Genomic DNA, 20,409 nt, shown 5'->3' on the forward strand with positions numbered 1-20,409 from the left:
GTGCATGCAAATATCGAATCCTTCTGATGCCTCCGTGAAACCTTGTGGCAGGGAGTTCCATAGGCTGGTTAATCCTACCTGCTGTTTGTCTTGGTTCTGCCAGACCCTCCTGTGACGATCCTGGGGCGGGGTGAGCTGCAGACCCACCGCCGCTGCCTGGCCGCGGAGGACCTGGTGCTGGAGGTGACGCTCTCACATGCCCACGGAGAGGTGAAGTGGTACAAGGATGGTGAGAAGTTGCAGGACACGGGGCGCGTGCGTCTGGAGGAGGACGGGGCGCGGCGCGCACTGGTCATTCTGGGCATGGAGAGCAAGGACGCAGGGGAGTATCTGTGTGACAGCCACGACGACAGCCTCATCTTCTGTGTCACCGTGGAAGGTACGGCTGAGCTGGCCCCACACCTGCTGGCCTGCCGCCGACTTCCCGTCCGGCGGGTGGGTGAGGGCCCTGCCTGGCATTGGGGAGCAATGCAGGAGCCGGGCAGCCCCTTTGGAGGGACAGGCCCTTTGCTGCTGGGCCGCACAGAATGAGGGTGTGAGGAGCCTTATTCAGTGGGCTAATGGTCGGAGAAGGGAGTGAGCAGGTCGATAGGAAGGTGGGTGATGACACCACATGACTTAGGCTAGTTAAAATCAGAGGGGACTGAGGAAGGACAGAGGGCCCAGCCCGAGGGGAGGGGGCAGAGGGCCCAGACAGGCGGGGGGGAGGGGGCAGAGGGCCCAGCCAGGTGTGGGGTGGGGGCAGAGGGCCCAGCCAGGCAGGGAAGCGGGCTGCAGTGGGGGCAGGTGAAGTTCAGTGTGGGCAATGCAGGACACACCCACTGGAAGGACAGGTTTCAGAGTAGCAGCCGCGTTAGTTTGTATCCGCTAAAAGAACAGGAGGACTCGTGGCACCTTAGAGACTAACCAATTTATTTGAGCATAAGCTTTCGTGAGCTACAGCTCACTTCATCCGATGCATTCAGTGGAAAATACAGTGAGGAGATTTATATACACAGAGAACATGAAACAATGGGTGTTACCCTACACACTGTAAGGAGAGTGATCAGGAAAGGTGAGCTATTACCAGCAGGAGGGAGGGGGGAGAGGAAGAAAACCTTTTGTAGTGATAATCAAGGTGGGCCATTTGGAAATGGCTCACCTTGATTATCACTACAAAAGGTCCCCACCACCCCGCTCTCCTGCTGGTAATAGCTCATCTTAAGTGATCACTCTCCTTACAGTGCGTATGGTAACACCCATTGTTTCATGTTCTCTGTGTATATAAATCTCCTCACTGTATTTTCCACTGAATGCATCCGATGAAGTGAGCTGTAGCTCACGAAAGCTTATGCTCAAATAAATTGGTTAGTCTCTAAGGTGCCACAAGTCCTCCTTTTCTTTCCACTGGAAGGAGTAATCTGGACCCTCACGCTCTGCCCTGGGCTCTGAACTCCCTGTGACCCCTCAGGGGAGAGCCCTGGGCAGCCCCACGCACACCTGATGCGTGGCCATGGCCAAGAGTAACCCCAGCTGCGGCCGCGCAGGGCTGGAGAGTGCATGGACAGCGTCTGCTGTGATCGCACTGGGAGGCCGAGCCTGGGGTGCAGTTCCACGCTCTGGTCTCCCAGCTTTAGAAGGGGTCTGGTGGGGTCCCGGGTGGGGGAAGGGGCCTGGGCGAGCTTCCGTATAAAGAGACTGCAGAGGCTGGGGCAGTTTGGTTTAGAGGAGACCCATACCAGAGGCTGATGAGGTCTGTCTCTATGAGTGGCACAGAGAGGGGGATTGGGCGTGGCTGGTTGCCCCTCCCTTAACAGCAGAACATGGGGTGCTCAGTGTAATGGGAAGGCAGTGTATTTAATAGCGGCATCAGGAAATGCTGTTGTATTTTAGACAATGCACACGTAACCTGTGGAACTCCCTGCCACATGGTATCCTTGAGGCCAAGAGGTCAGTGGGATTCAAAGAGCAGTAGTGTTCTCATGGATCCTGGGAACATCCAGTTATATGAGCTATAATAGCCCTGAAAGGGCTGTAAGCCCACGCGACCCATCCTAGCCCTAGTGCAGAGGTGGGCAAACTACGGCCATTTTAATCCGTTTTAATCTGCCAGCTGTTTTAATCCGGCCCTTGAGCTCCCACTGGGGAGCAGGGTCTGGGGCTTGCCCCGCTCTGGCTTTCCAGCCAGGGAGCAGGGTCGGGGGCCGCTCCACGTGGCTCCTGGAAGCAGCGACATGGCCCTCCTCAGGCTCCTACACATAGGGGCAGCCAGGGGACTCTGCTCTGCATGCTGCCCCCACCACAAGCACTGCTCCTGAAGCTCCCATTGGCCGGGAACCACGTAGGAGCCGGAGAAGGGACATGCTGCTGCTTCCTGGAGCTGCTCAAGGTAAGCTTGTACCCCTGAGCTTCCCTCTGTGCCCCAACCCCCTGCCCCAGCCCTGACCCCCCTCCTGCCCTCTGAACCCCTCGATCCCAGCCCGGAGCACCCTCCTGCACCCCAAACCCCTCATCCCCAGCCCCACCCCAGAGCCCGCACCCCCAGCCAGTGCCTGCACCCCTTCCCGCACTGCAACCCCCTGCCCCAGCCCGGATCCCCCCTCCCGCCCTCCAAACCCCTCGGTCCCAGCCTGGATCATCCTCCTACACCCCAAACTCCTCATCCCCAACCAGAGCCCCCACCCCCTCCCAACCCCCACCCCCCATTCTGTGAGCATTCATGGCCTGCCACACAATTTCTATGCCCAGTTGTGGCCCTCGGGCCAAAGCGTTTGCCCCACCCCTGCCCTAAGGGCTGGAGGTGGGGAGAGAATCTCACTCCAGGCTGGTTATTCCAGGCCAGGCCACTAGAGGGCTACGGGGCTAGTGGGGCAAGTGCTGTCAGCCCAGGACCTCTGGGCAGGGGGACGCTGGGAGGTCACAAACGTGGGGGGGATGGGGGGTTATAGGCAGCCCTGGTGTGGAGGGGATGGGGGGTTATAGGCTGGTGTGGCTGTGTGTGGGGTGTTTATAGGCAGCCCTGGTGTGGGGCGGGATGGGGGTCATAGGCAGCCCTGGTGTGTGGGGGATGGGGGGTTATATAGGCAGCCCTGGGTGGTATTTGGGACGGTATAGGCAGCCCCGTGTGGGACAGTTATAGGAAACCTCTTTTCCAGCTGTGCCCCAGTGAAATATTCAGGGGAAGGTCTCTCCCAGCTGAGATATCCCCCTGCAGCCCCTGGAGAAGCCCCTCTCCCCGTGCCCCGGAGTGGGGCTCTGACCCCAGCCTGCTGTCTCAGCCACGGCTGGGATTGTCCCGGGTACCTTCTGGAGCGGAGTGGGGGAGCTCAGCTGAGGCAGGGGGTGTTGTCACGGAGTCCCCGGGCGATGCTCTGGAACTGCTCCCCATGAAGCCAGGCAGGGCTCTGGGGAAGTCTCCTCTCGGGGAGCAGCCTGTCTGCAGGACACACAGCTCCCCCGGCTCCACCTTCCTGGCTCTGACCTCGGAGCCTTCAGCCTCCTCTGCCCCTCCGTGCGCTTCCCACAGCGAGTCCGCTCAGGTGGGGCTCCTGAGGAAGCCAGAGGGTCCTGCCCCCCAACTCCGCAGTCAGACGGGACTCTGAGCCAGCCAGTAACACAGAAGGTTTATTAAACAACAGGAACATGGTCTAACACAGAGATTGTAGGTACAGAGAACAGGACCCCTCAGCCGGGTCCATTTTGGGGGGCAGTGAGCCAGACAACCCCGTCTGCCCTTCACTCCTCATCCCCAGCCAGCCCCCAACTGACTCCCCCTCTCTCCACTCCCTCCTCCTCTGGGCTTTGTCCCTTTCCCGGGCCAGGACATCACCCGATTCCTTTGTTCTCCATCCCTTTAGCTATCAACTTGCAGGGGAGAAGGGCCCAGGCCATCAGTTGCCAGGAGACAGAGTGTCGGCCATTTAGGTACGCTGGCCCTTTGCTTTGCAACAATTACACCCTTATCCCACCACCTAGAGACTTAAGAAATGCTTAGGGGAAACTGAGGCACCCCTACAGTATTCAGAGGAAACATTAAGAACAGTCCCCCTCATCAAAGGTGTGCCGCCCCACCAGCTGGAACTTGACCAAAGTCTCTCCCTGGCCTGTCTGGAGTCTGTGGCTGTTACTTCCGTCTGTCAGTTGCCTGCTGTACAGTCTGCCTGTTTGTGTCAGTCGGCCCCTCCACAGCACAGCTGGTACGTCTGGTGGTCCAGGCAGTGCTGTCTGTCAGGCCGTCCGGCATGCTGTCTGTGTGCCAGCCTGTCCAGCACGCACGCAGTGGGTCGCTCTGGCTGCTGCGCGCCATACTCTGTGGGACGTGAGGCACACCCTGCCCCGAGCCTGGCCTCTGCCCCATGCAGTGATGCTGCCCCTCTCTGACGCCCCAGAGCCCCCTGTGTGCATTGTGAGGAGCAAGCGGGTCCGGAAGCAGCAGCGCCTGGTGGCCGGAGATGACTTGGTGGTGGCCTGCGAGGTGTCTCGGCCCAGCGCTGCCGTCCGCTGGCTCAGGGACGGCCAGGAGCTGGTGGCCAGCGAACGAGTCCGGATCGAGGACCGGGGATCTTTCAGGCAGCTGACCATCCGCGGGGCCCGGCCCAGCGACTCTGGCTCCTATGTTTGTGACGCTGTCAGTGACCGAATGGTGACGGCCGTGGTGGTGGCAGGTGAGCTGGCAGGGGGCATTGCACATGTCAGCTAGGTGGGCTGGGCGGACGAGGAGCAGAGCCGGGACGCTGTCCGTCCCAGCCAGGCTGGGGGCCTGTCAGCTCTCACTGGCTAGGAGCGCCTTGTCTTACGGGGTCTGGGCTTTGGGCTGGGAGCCCCGGCCCCATGGCAAATGTCCCCCCCATGCCTCCCCTCGCTGTTGATTCGGAGGCTCCCCATACAAACGGAAGGGGGGCTCTGGGGATCAGCCCGTGGGGTGGGGGAACGGGGAGAGCTCCACCTTCACTGTTCAGGGTTTGCGGGAGCCATGCGCAGGTCCCAGCCGCTTGCTCCCAGCAGCCAGAGGAGCAAGGCGGCCCCCTTGGAGAAGCAGGAGCCTTGCGGGGGCTGGTTACATTTCACCTTGGCCGGCTCCCAGGTGCCCCTCCTGGTGCTGCCAGGGGCTGAGCTGGGCGTTTGTCAGCCGGGGTAAAGGGCTGTGCGTGAGGTGTCCCTGCTCCCTGGGGCGGGGCTGGGGCTGAAGACACTGTCCTGGCCTCTGATGGAGGCTGAGCCCTGGCAGTGCAGGAGGGGCTGTGGGGCTGCCCCAATCCCTGCCAGCGGGCGCACGGGAGAGGGAGGAGTGAGAGGTGCTGGCTCGGCTAGATGCGCCCTGCTGCCTTGCCATGCCCAGCCCAGCCCACAGCCTGCTCCTGTTTGCCGTAGACGCCTGGATGGAGGATTCCCAGCCTCCTGCCCTGTGTCACCAGCAGGACCAGTGCAGACACCACAGCTGTACTGGGGTAGCCGGGAGTGCCCCCCAGCCAGCGTTCCTGCCCCGCTCCCCACGGTGCCCCCTGGTGGGAGAGGCTGGGCTGGGGTAGCTGCGAGTGACCCCCATAGCCAGTGACCCCCTACCCCGCTCCCCACAGCGCCCCCTGCTGGGAGAGGCCAGGCTGGGGTAGCTGCGAGTGACCCCCACAGCCAGTGACCCCCTACCCTGCTCCCCACAGTGCCCCCTGCTGGGAGATGCCGGACTGGGGTAGCTGCGAGTGCCCCCCACAGCCAGTGACCCTTACCCTGCTCCCCACGGCGCCCCCTGCTGGGAGAGGCTGGACTGGGGTAGCTGCGAGTGCCCCCCACAGCCAGTGACCCCCTACCCTGCTCCCCACAGCGCCCCCTGCTGGGAGAGGCCAGGCTGGGGTAGCTGCGAGTGACCCCCACAGCCAGTGACCCCCTACCCCGCTCCCCACGGCGCCCCCTGCTGGGAGAGGCCGGGCTGAGGTAGCTGCGAGTGCCCCCCCACAGCCAGTGACCCCTACCCTGCTCCCCACGGCGCCCCCTGCTGGGAGAGGCCAGGCTGGGGTAGCTGCAAGTGCCCCCCCACAGCCAGTGACCCCTACCCTGCTCCCCACGGCGCCCCCTGCTGGGAGAGGCCAGGCTGGGGTAGCTGCAAGTGCCCCCCACAGCCAGTGACCCCTACCCCGCTCCCCACAGCGCCCCCTGCTGGGAGAGGCCGGGCTGAGGTAGCTGCGAGTGCCCCCCACAGCCAGTGACCCCTACCCTGCTCCCCACGGCGCCCCCTGCTGGGAGAGGCCAGGCTGAGGTAGCTGCGAGTGCCCCCCACAGCCAGTGACCCCTACCCTGCTCCCCACGGCGCCCCCTGCTGGGAGAGGCCGGGCTGGGGTAGCTGCGAGTGCCCCCCCACAGCCAGTGACCCACTACCCCGCTCCCCACAGCGCCCCCTGCTGGGAGAGGCCGGGCTGAGGTAGCTGCGAGTGCCCTCCCCCACAGCCAGTGACCCCCTACCCTGCTCCCCACAGTGCCCCCTGCTGGGAGAGGCTGGACTGAGGTAGCTGCGAGTGCCCCCCACAGCCAGTGACCCCCTACCCCGCTCCCCACGGCGCCCCCTGCTGGGAGAGGCTGGACTGGGGTAGCTGCGAGTGCCCCCCACAGCCAGTGACCCCCTACCCTGCTCCCCACAGTGCCCCCTGCTGGGAGAGGCTGGACTGGGGTAGCTGCGAGTGCCCCCCACAGCCAGTGACCCCTTACCCCGCTCCCCACAGTGCCCCCTGCTGGGAGAGGCCGGGCTGAGGTAGCTGCGAGTGCCCCCCCACAGCTAGTGACCCCTACCCCGCTCCCCACAGCGCCCCCTGCTGGGAGAGGCTGGGCTGGGGTAGCTGCGAGTGCCCCCCACAGCCAGTGACCCCCTACCCCGCTCCCCACAGCGCCCCCTGCTGGGAGAGGCTGGACTGGGGTAGCTGCGAGTGCCCCCCACAGCCAGTGACCCCTACCCTGCTCCCCACGGCGCCCCCTGCTGGGAGAGGCCAGGCTGGGGTAGCTGCGAGTGCCCCCCACAGCCAGTGACCCCTACCCCGCTCCCCACGGCGCCCCCTGCTGAAGTGGGTATTTGTGGTGTTTGCTTTGCTCACTTGATCAGGGGTCAAATGGCCACTTTTGTCAGAAAAGTGGGGTGTGCAGGAGCGTGCAGGAGGGTGAGCGGCGATGCCAGCCCCACGCGGGGGGAGGCCGTGCTCAGGCGCGGGCGGGGGGTTAGGGGGAGCAGTGTGGGCCAGCCCTGCACGAGGAGGGGGGCTCGGGCGAGTGGCTCAGGCCAGCTCCTCACGGTGTCCTGTTTTCCCTTTGGGAATATAGTCACCCTCTGCCAGCCTGCTCCCCACAGCGCCCCGGAAACCTGTCCCAGGGCTGCCTGCTGATTTCCTTTCCCCTCGGGTTCCAGCCCCCCCCATTCGGGTCGTGAATAAGGAGGAGGCCAAGATGCCCGTGGAGGTCCTGGAAGGGGAGAGCGTCACGCTGGTTGCCCGGCTCTCCCAGGAGCAGGCTCCTGTCCAGTGGCTGAAGAACAAGCGGGCGCTGCGCTCCGGGGCGCGGATCCTCCTGGGCAGCCAGGGGCCCTCGCGCAGACTCACCATCAAGCAGACGGAGCCGGGCGACAGCGGGACCTTCAGCTGTGACACTGGGGACGACGAGGTGCACTTCACCCTGCGAGTGAGAGGTGAGCCAGGCTGTGGGGAACGTCATTGCCTGCCCGGCTCCTGCCTGTGCCCGGCTCCCTGCCCTGCTCCCTGCCCGGCTCCTGCCTGTGCCCGGCTCCCTGCCAGCTCCCTGCCCGGCCCCCTGCCCAGCTCCCCGCCCTGCTCCTGCCTGTGCCCAGCTCCGTGCCTGGCTCCCTGCCAGCGCCTGACTCCCTGCCTTGCTCCTGCCTGTGCCCGGCTCTCTGCCAGCTCCCTGCCCGGCCCCCTGCCCGGCTCCTGCCTGTGCCCAGCTCCCTGGCAGCTCCCTGCCAGCACCTGGCTCCCCGCCCTGCTCCTGCCTGTGCCCAGCTCCCTGCCCGGCCCCCTACCCGGCCCCCTGCCTGGCTCCTGCCTGTGCCCAGCTCCCTGCCAGCTCCCTGCCCGGCCCCCTGCCTGGCCCCCTGCCCGGCCCCCTGCCCGGCTCCTGCCTGTGCCCGGCTCCCTGCCCTGCTCCCTGCCCGGCTCCTGCCTGTGCCCGGCTCCCTGCCCTGCTCCCCGCCCTGCTCCTGCCTGTGCCCAGCTCCCTGCCTGGCTCCCTGCCAGTGCCCAGCTCCATGCCTGGCTCCTGCCTGTGCCCAGCTCCCTGCCAGCTCCCTGCCAGCACCCAGCTCCCTACCCGGCTCCCTGCCAGCTCCCTGCCAGCACCCAGCTCCCTGCCCGGCCCCCTGCCCAGCTCCCTGCCCGGCTCCTGCCTGTGCCCGGCTCCCTGCCCTGCTCCCTGCCCGGCTCCTGCCTGTGCCCAGCTCCCTGCCAGCTCCCTGCCCGGCCCCCTGCCCAGCTCCCCGCCCAGCTCCTGCCTGTGCCAAGCTCCCTGCCTGGCTCCCTGCCAGTGCCCAGCTCCGTGCCTGGCTCCCTGCCAGCGCCTGACTCCCTGCCCTGCTCCTGCCTGTGCCCAGCTCCCCGCCCTGCTCCTGCCTGTGCCCAGCTCCCTGCCCAGCTCCCTGCCAGCTCCCTGCCCGGCTCCTGCCTGTGCCCAGCTCCCTGGCAGCTCCCTGCCAGCACCTGGCTCCCCGCCCTGCTCCTGCCTGTGCCCAGCTCCCTGCCCGGCCCCCTGCCCGGCTCCTGCCTGTGCCCAGCTCCCTGCCCTGCTCCCTGCCAGCACCCAGCTCCCTGCCCGGCTCCCTGCCAGCTCCCTGCCAGCTCCCTGCCCGGCCCCCTGCCCAGCTCCCCGCCCTGCTCCTGCCTGTGCCCAGCTCCCTGCCTGGCTCCCTGCCAGTGCCCAGCTCCATGCCTGGCTCCCTGCCAGTGCCCAGCTCCATGCCTGGCTCCTGCCTGTGCCCAGCTCCCTGCCTGGCTCCCTGCCAGTGCCCAGCTCCGTGCCTGGCTCCCTGCCAGCGCCTGACTCCCTGCCTTGCTCCTGCCTGTGCCCGGCTCTCTGCCAGCTCCCTGCCCGGCCCCCTGCCCGGCTCCTGCCTGTGCCCAGCTCCCTGCCAGCTCCCTGCCAGCACCTGGCTCCTCACCCTGCTCCTGCCTGTGCCCAGCTCTCTGCCAGCTCCCTGCCCGGCCCCCTGCCTGGCTCCTGCCTGTGCCCAGCTCCCTGCCAGCTCCCTGCCCGGCCCCCTGCCTGGCCCCTGCCTGGCCCCCTGCCCGGCTCCTGCCTGTGCCCAGCTCCCTGCCAGCTCCCTGCCAGCACCTGGCTCCCCGCCCTGCTCCTGCCTGTGCCCAGCTCCCTGCCCAGCTCCCTGCCAGCACCCAGCTCCCTGCCTGGCTCCCTGCCAGTGCCCAGCTCCATGCCTGGCTCCCTGCCAGCGCCTGACTCCCCGCCCTGGTCCTGCCTGTGCCCGGCTCTCTGCCCAGCTCCCTGCCCGGCTCCCTGCCCTGCTACATGCCTGGATCCTGATAGTGCCCAGCTCCTTGCCCAGCTCTAGCCAGTGCCTGGCCCCTGCCTGGCTCCCTGGCCCGGCTCCTGCCTGCGCCCGGCTCCTTGCTCATGGTTCTCTCTCCCCAGAGGCTCCAGTGCTGTTTGTGAACAAGCAGGAGAAGCCGGAGAAGGTGCTGGTGCTGGAGGGGGGCAGTGCTGTGCTCTCAGCCATTGTCTCCAAGGAGCAGGCCTCAGTGAGCTGGAGGGGCCCCCGGCAGCCCCTGGCAGCAGGGCAGCGTTGTGAGCTGCGGCGAGAGGGCCGGGTGCAGAGCCTGGTGCTGACCAACGTGGGCAAGGACGACGCCGGCCTCTACACCTGCCTCTCCCGCCATGACCAGATGCAGTTTGAAGTGAGCGTGAAAGGTGAGGGCAGCAGCACCGGGGGGAGTCCCAGGCAGCAGCCCTGCAGCCCCAGGGCAGAGCAGGGCTGGGGCAGGACAGGGCCACCCCATGGCAGTGGGGATCCAGTGGTGCTGGAGGCAAGTTGGGCCCCCCAGCTGGGGCACAGATACCGACTGGCCTCCGCTCTTGTTCCCAGAGCTGCTGGTGAAATTTGTGCGAGGCTTGTCGGACGTGCAGGCGCACGTGGGCGAGACGGTGCTGCTGTGGTGCGAGCTGTGCAAGGCCAAGGGGCAGGTGGTGTGGCTGAAGGATGGGCAGGAGCTGGAGCCCAGCGGCAGGTGGGAGATCAAGGCAGAGGGGCGGGAGCGCTCCCTGGCTCTGAGCAATGTGGGGCCTGAGGACGCCGGCGAGTACTCCTGCGAGTCCAAGGATGACCGGACGCTGGCCACGCTGACTGTGCAGGGTGAGTCACGGCGCCATGGGGCCCTGCTCCAGGGACTTGATTCCCCTGGGGCCCAACCTCAGCCCCGGGGCTCTGACCCCCCCAGACCAGACCAGCTCCAGGGACCGGAACCCCCGAGACCCAACCCAGCCCCCGAGGCCCAGCCCTCAGCCTTGAGACCCAGTCCTCAGCCCCAGAGCCCTGATCCACTGCCCCTGGGGCCCAACCTCAGCCCCAAGGCCCTGACCCCCCCAGCCCAGCCCTCAGATCCAGGGACCTGATCCACTGCCCCTGGGGCCCAGCCCTCAGCCTGGGGGCCCTGACCCCCCCAAGACCAGACCAGCTCCAGGGACCTGAACCCCCGAGACCCAACCCAGCCCCCAAAGCCCAGCTCTCAGCCTTGAGACCCAGCCCTCAGCTGTGGGGCCCTGATCCACTGCCCCTGGGGCCCTGATACCCCCAGATCAGACCAGCTCCAGGGACCTGATCCCCTGAGACCCAGCCCAGCCCTTGGGGCCCAGCCCAGCCACCGGGGCTCAGCCCTCAGCCCCAGGGCCCTGAACCCCCCAGACCAGACCAGCTCCAGGGACCTTCCAACTCCCCCACAGACCCAGCCTCTGTGACCCAGCCCTCCTCCCAAGACCCGTCCCAGCCCAGTGGCCTGACCCCCAACAGAGTGCACTGCAGTCCCCGAGCTGGCGTGAGGCAGGCGGGTCCCCGTGGCTGGGCTGTGCCCCATGGGAGGGGAGGGACGCACTGACAGCCCAGTCACACTGGCCCAGGGAAAGGGGGTGTTTTGTGGCCGTGGCTCTCTGGATCCGGGGAGGGACGTACCAATCCCAGGTGGGTGCCATGCGCCGTGGGAGGGGGCATGAGCTCCTCCGAACAGCATCACCCATTTCGTGCCCAGGGTGCCCTTCACTCAGCTGCTCTGAGCCTGGGCGCTGCCCTTGGCTGGGCACTGGGGGGTGCAGGTTGTGCCCGGGGTGGGGGTGCAGAGCCAGGCGCTCTCTTGCAGCCCACGCTGGCTCCCAGCAGCCGGGAGCGGCTGAGTGATGTGGAACGGGATGGAGGGAGGGGGCAGGGCCAGAGGGAGCAGGGACTGAAAGTGGGGGGTCAGAAGAGTGGAACCAGGGGTGCTGGGAGAGAGAGCTGTGTGGTGTGCAGGGGGAGGGGGATGAGCGGGGCACTGGCGGAGGTGGTGTGTGGGGGGAGGGGGCGAGCGGGGTGCAGGGGAGGGGGGCAAGCAGGGTGCGGGGATGGGGTGTGAGCGGGGGAGGGGGGCAAGCAGGGTGTGGGGGAGGGAGGGGTCGAGCGGGATGTGGGGGGAGATGGGCCGGAGGCCCAGAGGGAGCCTTCCGCTCTCACCCGCTCTGACCCCAGTGCCCAGGGTGGTGGAGATCATCTCGGAGCTGCACAACCAGACAGTGCTGGAGGGGGATGACGCCACCTTCAAGTGCCTGGTGTCCCCGGATGACGTGGCCCTGACATGGCAGCTGAACGGCCAGGCTGTCACCCCCTGCGAGCGGCTGGTGGTGACCAGGAACGGGCTGTGCCACGCCCTGACCATCCGGCAGTGCCAGCTGGGAGACGCAGCCACCGTGACAGCCCGCGCTGAGGGCCTTGTGAGCACAGCCCGGCTGAGTGTGCAAGGTGAGGGGCCTGGGCCGGGGTTGCCTGGCTAAGTGTGCAAGGGAGGGGACTGGGACAGGGTGGCTTGTCTGAGTGTGTTAAGGAGGCGCCTGGAGGAGGGGCCACTTGTCTGAGTGTGCAAGGGAGGAGCATGGGGCAGAGCCACCTGGTTGAGCGTGCATGTGAAGACCCTGGGGTGGGGCAACCTGTCTGAGCATGCAAGGTGAGGGGCCTGGGGCGGGGTGGCCTGGCTAAGTGTGCAAGGGAGGGGCCTGGGGCGGGGTGGCCTGGCTAAGTGTGCAAGGGAGGGGCCTGGGGTGGGGTGGCCTGTCTGAGCGTGCAAGGGGAGGAGCCTAGGGTGGGCCCACCTGGCTGAGTGTCAAGGGTAGGGGCCTGGGGCTGGCCACAGCCCATCCTAGCCAAGTGTGTGTGTCTTGGGGGGAATCTCATTGAGGGACAGAGGGATGCGAGGGAGTGTCAGGCCATGGTTCTCGGGGTCTGTCTCGTTGGGGATGGAGTCTCAGGGAGGGTCCATCCTGTTTGGGGGTGTCACGGAGTCCCTGGGCGATGCTCTGGAACTGCTCCATACGAAGCCAGTCAGGACTCTGGGGAAGCCTCCTCTTCCCAGGGCAAGAAGCTCACACAGCACAGAGCTTGTAGGTACAGAGAACAGGACCTCTGAGCCTCCCCACATTTCCCCAGCCAGCTTCCAACTGAAACTCTCTCGCCCCTCGTCTGGGCTTTGTCCCTTTCCCGGGCCAGGAGGCCACCTGATCTTTGTTTTCCAACCCCTTCAGTCGGCACCTTTGCAGGGCGGGGCCCAGGCCATCAGTGGCCAGGAGACAGGGTGTCGGCCATTCTCTGTGCAGACACCATCACACTGGCCCTCTAGGGCTCTGCCACAATCACACCCCCTGATCCCCCGACCTAGAGACTTAAGAACTGCATAGGGGAAACTGAGGCACGCACAGAGTATTCAGAGAAAACATTAAGAACAGTCCCACTTCGTCACAGGGGATTTCTCCCAGAGGGAGGTATTTTGTTGGGAGGGGTCTCTCATGGGAGGGGTCTAGGATGGCTTGGGGTGGGTGCCAAGAGGTCTCCTGGGGGTGGCGGGAATGGCAGGGTGGGTTTCTCACACGTTCTGGGCTGTTGGACGGGAGTGTAGTTCCTGGGGGGTAGTTCCCCAGAGGGTCTCTCACAGGGTCTGGGCGGCGGGGGCTTCCCAGGGCTCCCTGTCGGGCCCGCTGGAAGCCCTGCCCTGCGGTGCCTTGCAGAGGCCCAGGTGCTGTTTGTGCGGAAGCTGCAGGACGTGGTGGCCGAGGAGCTGCAGGACGTGCTGCTGGAGGTGGAGCTGAGCCGCGAGGCTGGCGAGGTGCAGTGGCTGAAGCAGGGGGTGCTCATCCAGCCGGGCTGCAAGTACCAGCTGCAGGAGGCCGGGTGCAGACGGGGCCTGACCATTCGCAGCCTCAGCCCCTCGGACCGCGGCACCTACCGCTGCGAGAGCCTCCATGACCGGACACAGGCCAAGCTGAGAGTGGAGCGTAGGTCACCCTGCCCCTGGCTCTGGGGCAGCTTTACTCCAGTAGGGCCTGGCCAGGCCGTGCCAAGGACGGGAGAGGCTGCAGGGAGGGGAGGGTGTGGGTGGTGCGGAGGGGAGGTAATGGTGTGTGTGGGGTGGCCTGGAGAGGAGAGTGGGGGTGGTGCGGGGAGGCTGTGGGGTGGCCTGAGGCGGGCAGGGGATTCAAATGGGAGCCGAGCGTCTGAGGCTGTATCTCAGGGAAGTTCTCTGGCAGCTGCAGCTGGCTGGGAGTCATCCCTGGGATGGGCTGTGGGGGCTCATGGCTGGCCCATCCCCTTGGTGCAGACCCATCGCTGCCCCCCGGTATTGGTCCAGGTACAGACCCATCCCTGCCCCCACAGGTGCCAGTCCGGGAGCAGACCCATCCCTATCCCCCTGGCGTCGGTCCGGGTGCAGACCCATCCCTATCCCCCTGGCGTCGGTCCGGGTACAGACCCATCCCTATCCCCCTGGCGTTGGTCCGGGTACAGACCCATCCCTATCCCCCTGGCGTCGGTTCAGGTGCAGACCCATCGCTGCCCACCTGGCGCCGGTCCGGGTGCAGACCCATCCCTGCCCCCTGGCACTGCTCTCTCTCCCCTGCAGCCCGAAAGGTGTCTGTGCGGAAGCCACTGTCGGATGTGGAGACCTTTGAGAAGGAGACGGCCACATTCCAGCTGGAGCTGTCCCATGCTGATGTGCCCGGGATGTGGACACGGGACGGCATCCGGGTGAAGCCGAGCCGGACCTGCCGGGTCAGCGCCGCGGGCTGCGTGCACAGCCTGACACTGCTGGGGCTCACACTGGAGGATTCAGGCACTGTCACCTTCACCGCTGACACCCTGCGTTCCAGCGCCCGCCTGACCGTTAGAGGTGGGGGCTTATCTGTGGGTCGGGCCATGTGTCAGACCCTGCTGCTGCAGCCTGAGCACTGGGGTCTGCAGCCCCTGCCCTAAGAGCAGATCACAGGCACGGGCCAGCACTTGCAGCGAAGCAGGGCCCAGCCACGACCTCCCTGCTGTGAGCTTCTCCACAGCAGTGCCACACTGGGGACGCCAGTGCTGTGAGCTTCTCCGCAGCAGTGCCCCATTGGGGACGCCAGCGCTGTGAACTTCTCCACAGCAGTGTCCTGTGCCCCTCTGGTCCCACTCCTGAGTTGAGCTCCTTGCATCTGGTTAACTCTTGGGCCTGTGTCTCCTCTCCTCTCAGAGCCACCAGTTGCCATGGTGAAGGCCCCCCGAGATGTGGGTGTCCCTGAGACAGGGGCTGCCAGCTTCGAGTGCGAGCTGTCCCGCCCCATTGCGGAGGTGAAGTGGTACAAGGTGAGGGCGGCTGTGTGAAAACATCTGGGCCCCAGGGCCCGGCCTCACCCGGCCCGGGGCCCCTCTGGGCTGCAGGCAGGCGTTCTGCCCTGGGCCAGGACCGGCTTAAAGCTCAGAGGGAGGGTGACCCACGTGGGGACGAGCTGCAGGGGGGTGCCCCAGCCATGGGCTCCCCTGCCTCCTGGGTCACTGCATGGCCACAGGCGCTCAGCCCCTCGTCCTGCCCTGTCCCTCCCAGGCTGCCTGCCGGGGGCCCCTGCCCCCTGCATGGCCCCAGCCCCCCGGCAGCCCAGTGACTGCGTCCTGCTCCGCGTTCCCTGGCAGGACGGGACGGCGCTGCGAGCGGGGCCCAAGTGCCGCGTCTACTCAGTGGGCCGGCGGCGCTTTCTGCAGCTCAGCCACTGCAGCCTGGACGACGCCGGGGAGTACACGTGCGATGCAGGCGATTGCCGGGCCTCCGCCACGCTGCGGGTCTACGGTACGACGGGGCAGCCGAGGGGACTCCCGGGGGGTGGGGGACAGTGGGGGGGAGGCTGAGAGCTGGGGGTTCTCCTTGGGGTGAGAGCTGGGGAGGGAGGCTGAGAGCTGGGGGTGGCCCCTGGGCTCTGAGCTGGGGGATGGGGCTTCCCTTAGTCACACCAGGGCCCCTGCAGAGCTGTGTGGGGATGGAGACCCCAGGGGTTTGTTCCTGTCCCGCCGGGCCCACGCTCTGGCCCTGTCCCCCTTGCAGAGCGCCAGGTGCAGATTGTGCAGGAGCTGGTGGACGTGCTTGTGCGCGAGAACGAGAACGCCGTCTTCACCTGCCAGGTGTCGCACGAGGATGTGAAGGGCGAGTGGTTCAGAGGCGGTGAGAAAATCAAAGTCACCAGCACTGTGAAAATTCGGCAAGAGGGTGAGTGTCCCCCCCAGCCAGGCTGCTCCCGGGGGCCTGGTGTCCCTGCTGCTCACTGTCCCACTCTGCCTGCCTCACTCACACCAGAGGGGTAGCCGTGTTTGTCTGGATCTGTAAAAGCGGCAAAGCGTCCTGTGGCATTCACCCACGAAAGCTGACGCTCCAAGACGTCTGTTAGTCTGTCAGGTGCCACAGGACTGTCACTCACACCCACACCGACACTCAGCACTGAGGGTCCCGTGGCCTGGCTAGAGGATCACAGAGCTTGGGCAGGCTGAGCTCATGGCACTCCCTGGGGCTCCTGCATTCCTCCAACCCCCTCCCCAGCTCCCTGTGCCCCACCCCATCCGCAACCTCAGTGACTCCTGCAACACAGCCGAGACCCTCCCTCCTTCTGGGGCTCTGTGTGCCCCGATTCCCCCTCCTCCCCATGGCAGGTCCCCCTTCTCTCTTCCGGACAGGGGCTCTGTGTATGTCCCCCATTTCTCCCCCTACTAGGGCCTCTGTGTGACCCCCCCCCACACTTCTTCCCCCACCAGGGGCTCTGTGTGCATGGCCATTCCCCCTTCTTCATTTCTTCCCTGTCTGCCGGGGTAAGTCTAACTGGAAGAGACGGTGAGATTGTAGCAGGGGTATCTGTGCCCGTGCCAGCTTTAATCTCGCTGGCCTGGGTACCAGCAGCAGTGCAGATGTGGTGGCATGGGCTAGCCACTCGAATACATACACAGGGTCCCCGGGGGGCTTGTGCGTGGGTTGCTAGCCCGTGCCACTGTGTCTACACTATTGCTGTTACCCGTGCTAGCCAGACTAACGCTGGCTAGGCTCTGCCGTCCCATGCCACACTGGCACCTCCCTGGCGGTGTAGACGCACCATATGCGCCAGGGTTTAAACTCCAGGGGAAAGCGGGGCAAAGACGATCTAGGGGAGTGCTGTGCTGGACGATGTCAGCGGCTGCCCCCAGCCACTTCGTGGGTCTATAGACAGTTACAGAGGTCGCTGAAGCTGTGACCCTGCTCGCCAGGTGCCAGGCGCTCCATGTGTCCGTTTCCTGGTGGTGTTTGTCACCCAGCTCAGGGGGTTCTGCCCAACCATGCCCAGACCAGTCCCCAGCGGGCTGGAATTGATGGGCTGGTGGCACTTACCCATTAGACAGCGTGTCCTCACCGCAAGAGGCTGTCTACATGGGAACAAGCCCAGGGCAGCTCTGGCACACCAGTTTTCCCTGTGGATGTGCCGGCTCCGCAGGCAGGGTGCCACGCCAGATTAACCGACCCCACACCCAGGCTGCGCGTGTCCACACCTTAGGGAGCTTGGGCGCTTTAGAGTCACCCAGGCTCGGGTCGCAGGAATGGCTGCCTGGAGACAAGCCTAAGGCCTCGCTTTGCTCAGCCCACCAGACACGGTGAACGGACAGCGCCGTGGCTCACCAGTGCATACACTGGCTCTCTCGCACATGCACGAATGCACACGCTGGTGCCTAGTTCACACACATGCCCACATTGGTGACTGTTACATGCACGTGCACACGGGCACACTGGTTCACTGTGACACACGCTCGCACGCACACGCTCACACGCACACGTACACTGCCTCTCCCACTGCCTGCTGCCCCAGGCATCTCTCAGCGCGGGGGGGGCGCCAGAGTCCAGATGAGCTGCTCCGCTCCTTGTGTCACTCACACCAGCCAGGCTTGGGCCCTTCATTAACCCTGTATTAGCCCCAGACTCTGTGGCTCTCTAGGGTGGGGCACCAGCCCCCAGGAGATCTCCCTGCTTATCCCTCCCCAGTCTGCCTGTCCCAGCCAGGGGCAGGGGGCTGCTCACCCGTCGTCCCAGCAATGGCTGGGTCACGGTGCATGGCGTCACGCCAGCGCCTTCCTCCACAGGCCCCAGGCACTTCCTGCTCATCTGCAACGTGCGCCCGGAGGACGCGGGATGCATCCGGTTTGTCGCCAAGGCAGCTGCCTCCGAAGCCAGCCTGCAGGTGGAGGGTAATGTGTCCCCGCAAAGCCCTGGGGGGTGACTAGGTGGGCAGCAGGGGGGCTGGCCGGTGTGCGGGGAAGGGGCCGGGGGCGAGTGGATGGCGGGTTTAGTGCGCGTGGTAGGTGCCAGCTGAGGGCCGGGCAAGCGCCCAGCTGGGGTTTTGCTGAGGGCTGGGAGGTCGAGCACTGGGTTCCGGGGGAGGGAGGTGGGAGTGACCCCCAGGCCCCAGCCCCTCGCTGGTCCCCTTCCATCCCCGCGGGCTCACAGGCGCCTCCCCTCGGCAGCACTCCCTGTCCGGATCATCAAGCCGCTGCGCGACAAGACGGCGCTGGTGCGGCACAAGGCCACGCTGGAGTGCACGGTGTCCCAGGCGCGCGGCCGCGTGCGCTGGTTCCGCGGAGACACCGAGATCTTCGCCAGCGACAAGTACGAGATCTGCAACCTGGACGGCTCTCGAACCCTCATCATCCACCGGGTGGGGCCCGAGGACGAGGCCTCCTACACCTGCGACGCCTTTGACGACCGCTGCACCGCGCGCCTGCTGGTGGAGGGTGAGGCGCAGGGGGTGCTGGGGCAGGAGGGTGGGGGCTGGCCCTGGTGGGGAGGGGGCTGGCACCGTTCGTGGGGCTGGGTACCACTGGGAGCTGCCTGGGCCAGGCTGGGCGCGCCCTTGGTGGGGCCGCTGTGGCCGTGCAGCCAAGGAGCTCCCGGTGCTGCGGGGGCTGCAAAACGTGGAGGTGCTGGCCCCCGCTGAGGCCCGGTTTGAGTGCGAGGTGTCTGCCCCCATGCCGCGCACGCCCCAGCGGAGCCTGAACAGAGAGGTGCAGCGGGCTGGCACACACGTCCGCATGGCGAGCGTGGGCCACGAGCACAGGCTGGCGCTGCGCCGGCCCTCGCCCAGCACGAGCGGTGAGCTGAAGGTCTCCGTCGGCAGAGCCCGCTCCAAGGCCCCGCTCACCGTGCGAGGTACGCGTGTGTCCCAGCCGCGTCTGTGGGCGCAGCACCGAGGCTCCACCATGGGTGTGCCTGGCAGCCCGGGCAACTCCTGTCACCCGACTGTGGGGCCCCTGGCCGGGGTCCGTCGCTGCCACGGGGCCTCTGCTCGCCCAGCCTGGATCCTTTGCTCTGCTGTGGGGCCCCCTCCCCACCCGGGGTCCATCGTTCTGCCGCAGGCCCCTCCCCACCCGGCCTGGATCCGTCGCTCTGCCTTGGGGCCCCTCTCCCCACCCAGGGTCCATCACTCTGCCGCGGAGCTCCCTCCCCACCCGGGGTCCGTCGTTCTGCCGCAGGCCCCCTCCCCAGCCGGCTTGGATCCATTGCTCTGCCATGGGGCCCCCTCCCCACCCAGAGTCCATCGCTCTGCCCCGGGGCCCCTCCATGCCTCGCTTGGGGTCAATCACTGTGCTGGGGGCCCCCTCGCCCCCACCCAGGATCCGTCTCTGCCACGGGGCCCCGCCCCACCCATTGGGGGTCCGTGGCCCTGCCGGGTCATGGTGGGAGGGGGTCTCTGGACGGGGGTGGGTCAGTTGCTCCCTGACCTCCCCTTCTCCCCTGCAGGGCATTAGGTGCTGGCATCGGAGGAGCCTGACCGCGGCTGGACAGATGGGTCCTGGCTGGCCACGGCGGAGGCTGCCCATTAACCACTCCAGTGCCCCACGTTGCTGGGGGACGTCCTGCTGCCTCCCTCACCCCCTGAGCCGGGCGGTGCCCTGAGCAAGCAGGGCTGCCCGGCCCTGGGCAGGGGGTGCTCTGGGGTGACCCCCACTCCCAATGCGGCTGAACTGACCTCCCAGTGGGACCCTACACTTCCCTGTTCCTCAGCAACATGAGGGCAGGCCTCCATTTCTGCTCCCCACCCCTGCACCTTGCGACAGAGGGGCTGCGGGGGGGAGCAGCTGAGGGGCCTGGCAGTGAGTCACCAGCCTGGGGACCAGGGAAAGGCCCCGCTTCTCCCCCACAAAGCCCCATGGGGGTATGGGCAGAAAGGAACTGGGCCGGCAATTCTCCCTGGGGTGGGGGTGCTGAGCCCCAACAGGGGCTCCTCCAGCAGCTTCCACGCGCTTAGGTGGGGCAGCACTGGGGGGAGGGTGAGGGGGGGCTGGGACTTAACAGAGAGGAACTATATCCAGATGGTGCCCTTGTGTGGGCGAGGGAGCAGGTGTCCCCTGCCCCCAGCACCCACAGACTCTCCCTCCATCCCCCGTCCTGTACACCTCCAAATCACCTGGCAGTGCTCCTGCTCCTGTGACAAATTAGGAAAGTTCTTCATGTTTTCTCTGAATATTGTGTGTTCCTCAGTTTCCCCTGTGTGTTACTCAAGTATCTAGGTTGGGGTGGGCAAACTTTTTGGCCTTAGGGCCACATCTGGGTATGTAAATTGTATGGTGAGGCCATGAATGCTCATAAAATTGGGGGGTTGGGGTGTGGGAGGGGGTGAGGGCTCCGGCTGGGGGTGTGGGCTCTGGGGTGGGGCTGGGGATGAGGGGTTGGGGGTGCAGGAGGGTGCTCCAGGCTGGAACCAAGGGGTTTGGAGGGCGAGAGGGGGATCAGGGAAGGGGCAGCGGGTTGGGGGGCAGGAGGGGGTCAGAGGTGCAGGCTCCAGGCAGCGCTTACCTCAAGCAGCTCCTGGAAGCAGCGGCATGTCCCTTCTCCGGCTCCTACGTGGAGGCATGGCCAGATGGCTCTGCGCGCTGCCCTATCCGCAGGCGCCGTCCCT

The 20,409-nt window shown here is 66.2% G+C and overlaps 1 protein-coding gene across 1 annotated transcript in view; it reads left to right on the forward strand.

The window, feature by feature from the left end:
* OBSL1 (obscurin like cytoskeletal adaptor 1) overlaps window positions 1-19,985 on the forward strand; it is a 69,813-nt gene extending 49,828 nt beyond the window's left edge. Inside the window, 14 exon segments of the mRNA XM_043525545.1 lie at window positions 104-379; window positions 4,368-4,643; window positions 7,364-7,639; window positions 9,607-9,882; window positions 10,058-10,324; window positions 11,687-11,956; window positions 13,213-13,479; window positions 14,103-14,369; window positions 14,706-14,818; window positions 15,143-15,296; window positions 15,549-15,710; window positions 17,597-17,701; window positions 17,978-18,244; window positions 19,251-19,985. Of these exon segments, the coding sequence (XP_043381480.1) occupies window positions 104-379; window positions 4,368-4,643; window positions 7,364-7,639; window positions 9,607-9,882; window positions 10,058-10,324; window positions 11,687-11,956; window positions 13,213-13,479; window positions 14,103-14,369; window positions 14,706-14,818; window positions 15,143-15,296; window positions 15,549-15,710; window positions 17,597-17,701; window positions 17,978-18,244; window positions 19,251-19,258 (2,984 nt within the window). The 3' untranslated portion in view covers window positions 19,259-19,985.
* The last annotated feature ends 424 nt before the right edge of the window (window positions 19,986-20,409 follow it).

This window comes from Chelonia mydas, chromosome 11, assembly GCF_015237465.2.
Source record: "Chelonia mydas isolate rCheMyd1 chromosome 11, rCheMyd1.pri.v2, whole genome shotgun sequence".
Lineage (NCBI taxonomy): Eukaryota > Metazoa > Chordata > Testudines > Cheloniidae > Chelonia > Chelonia mydas.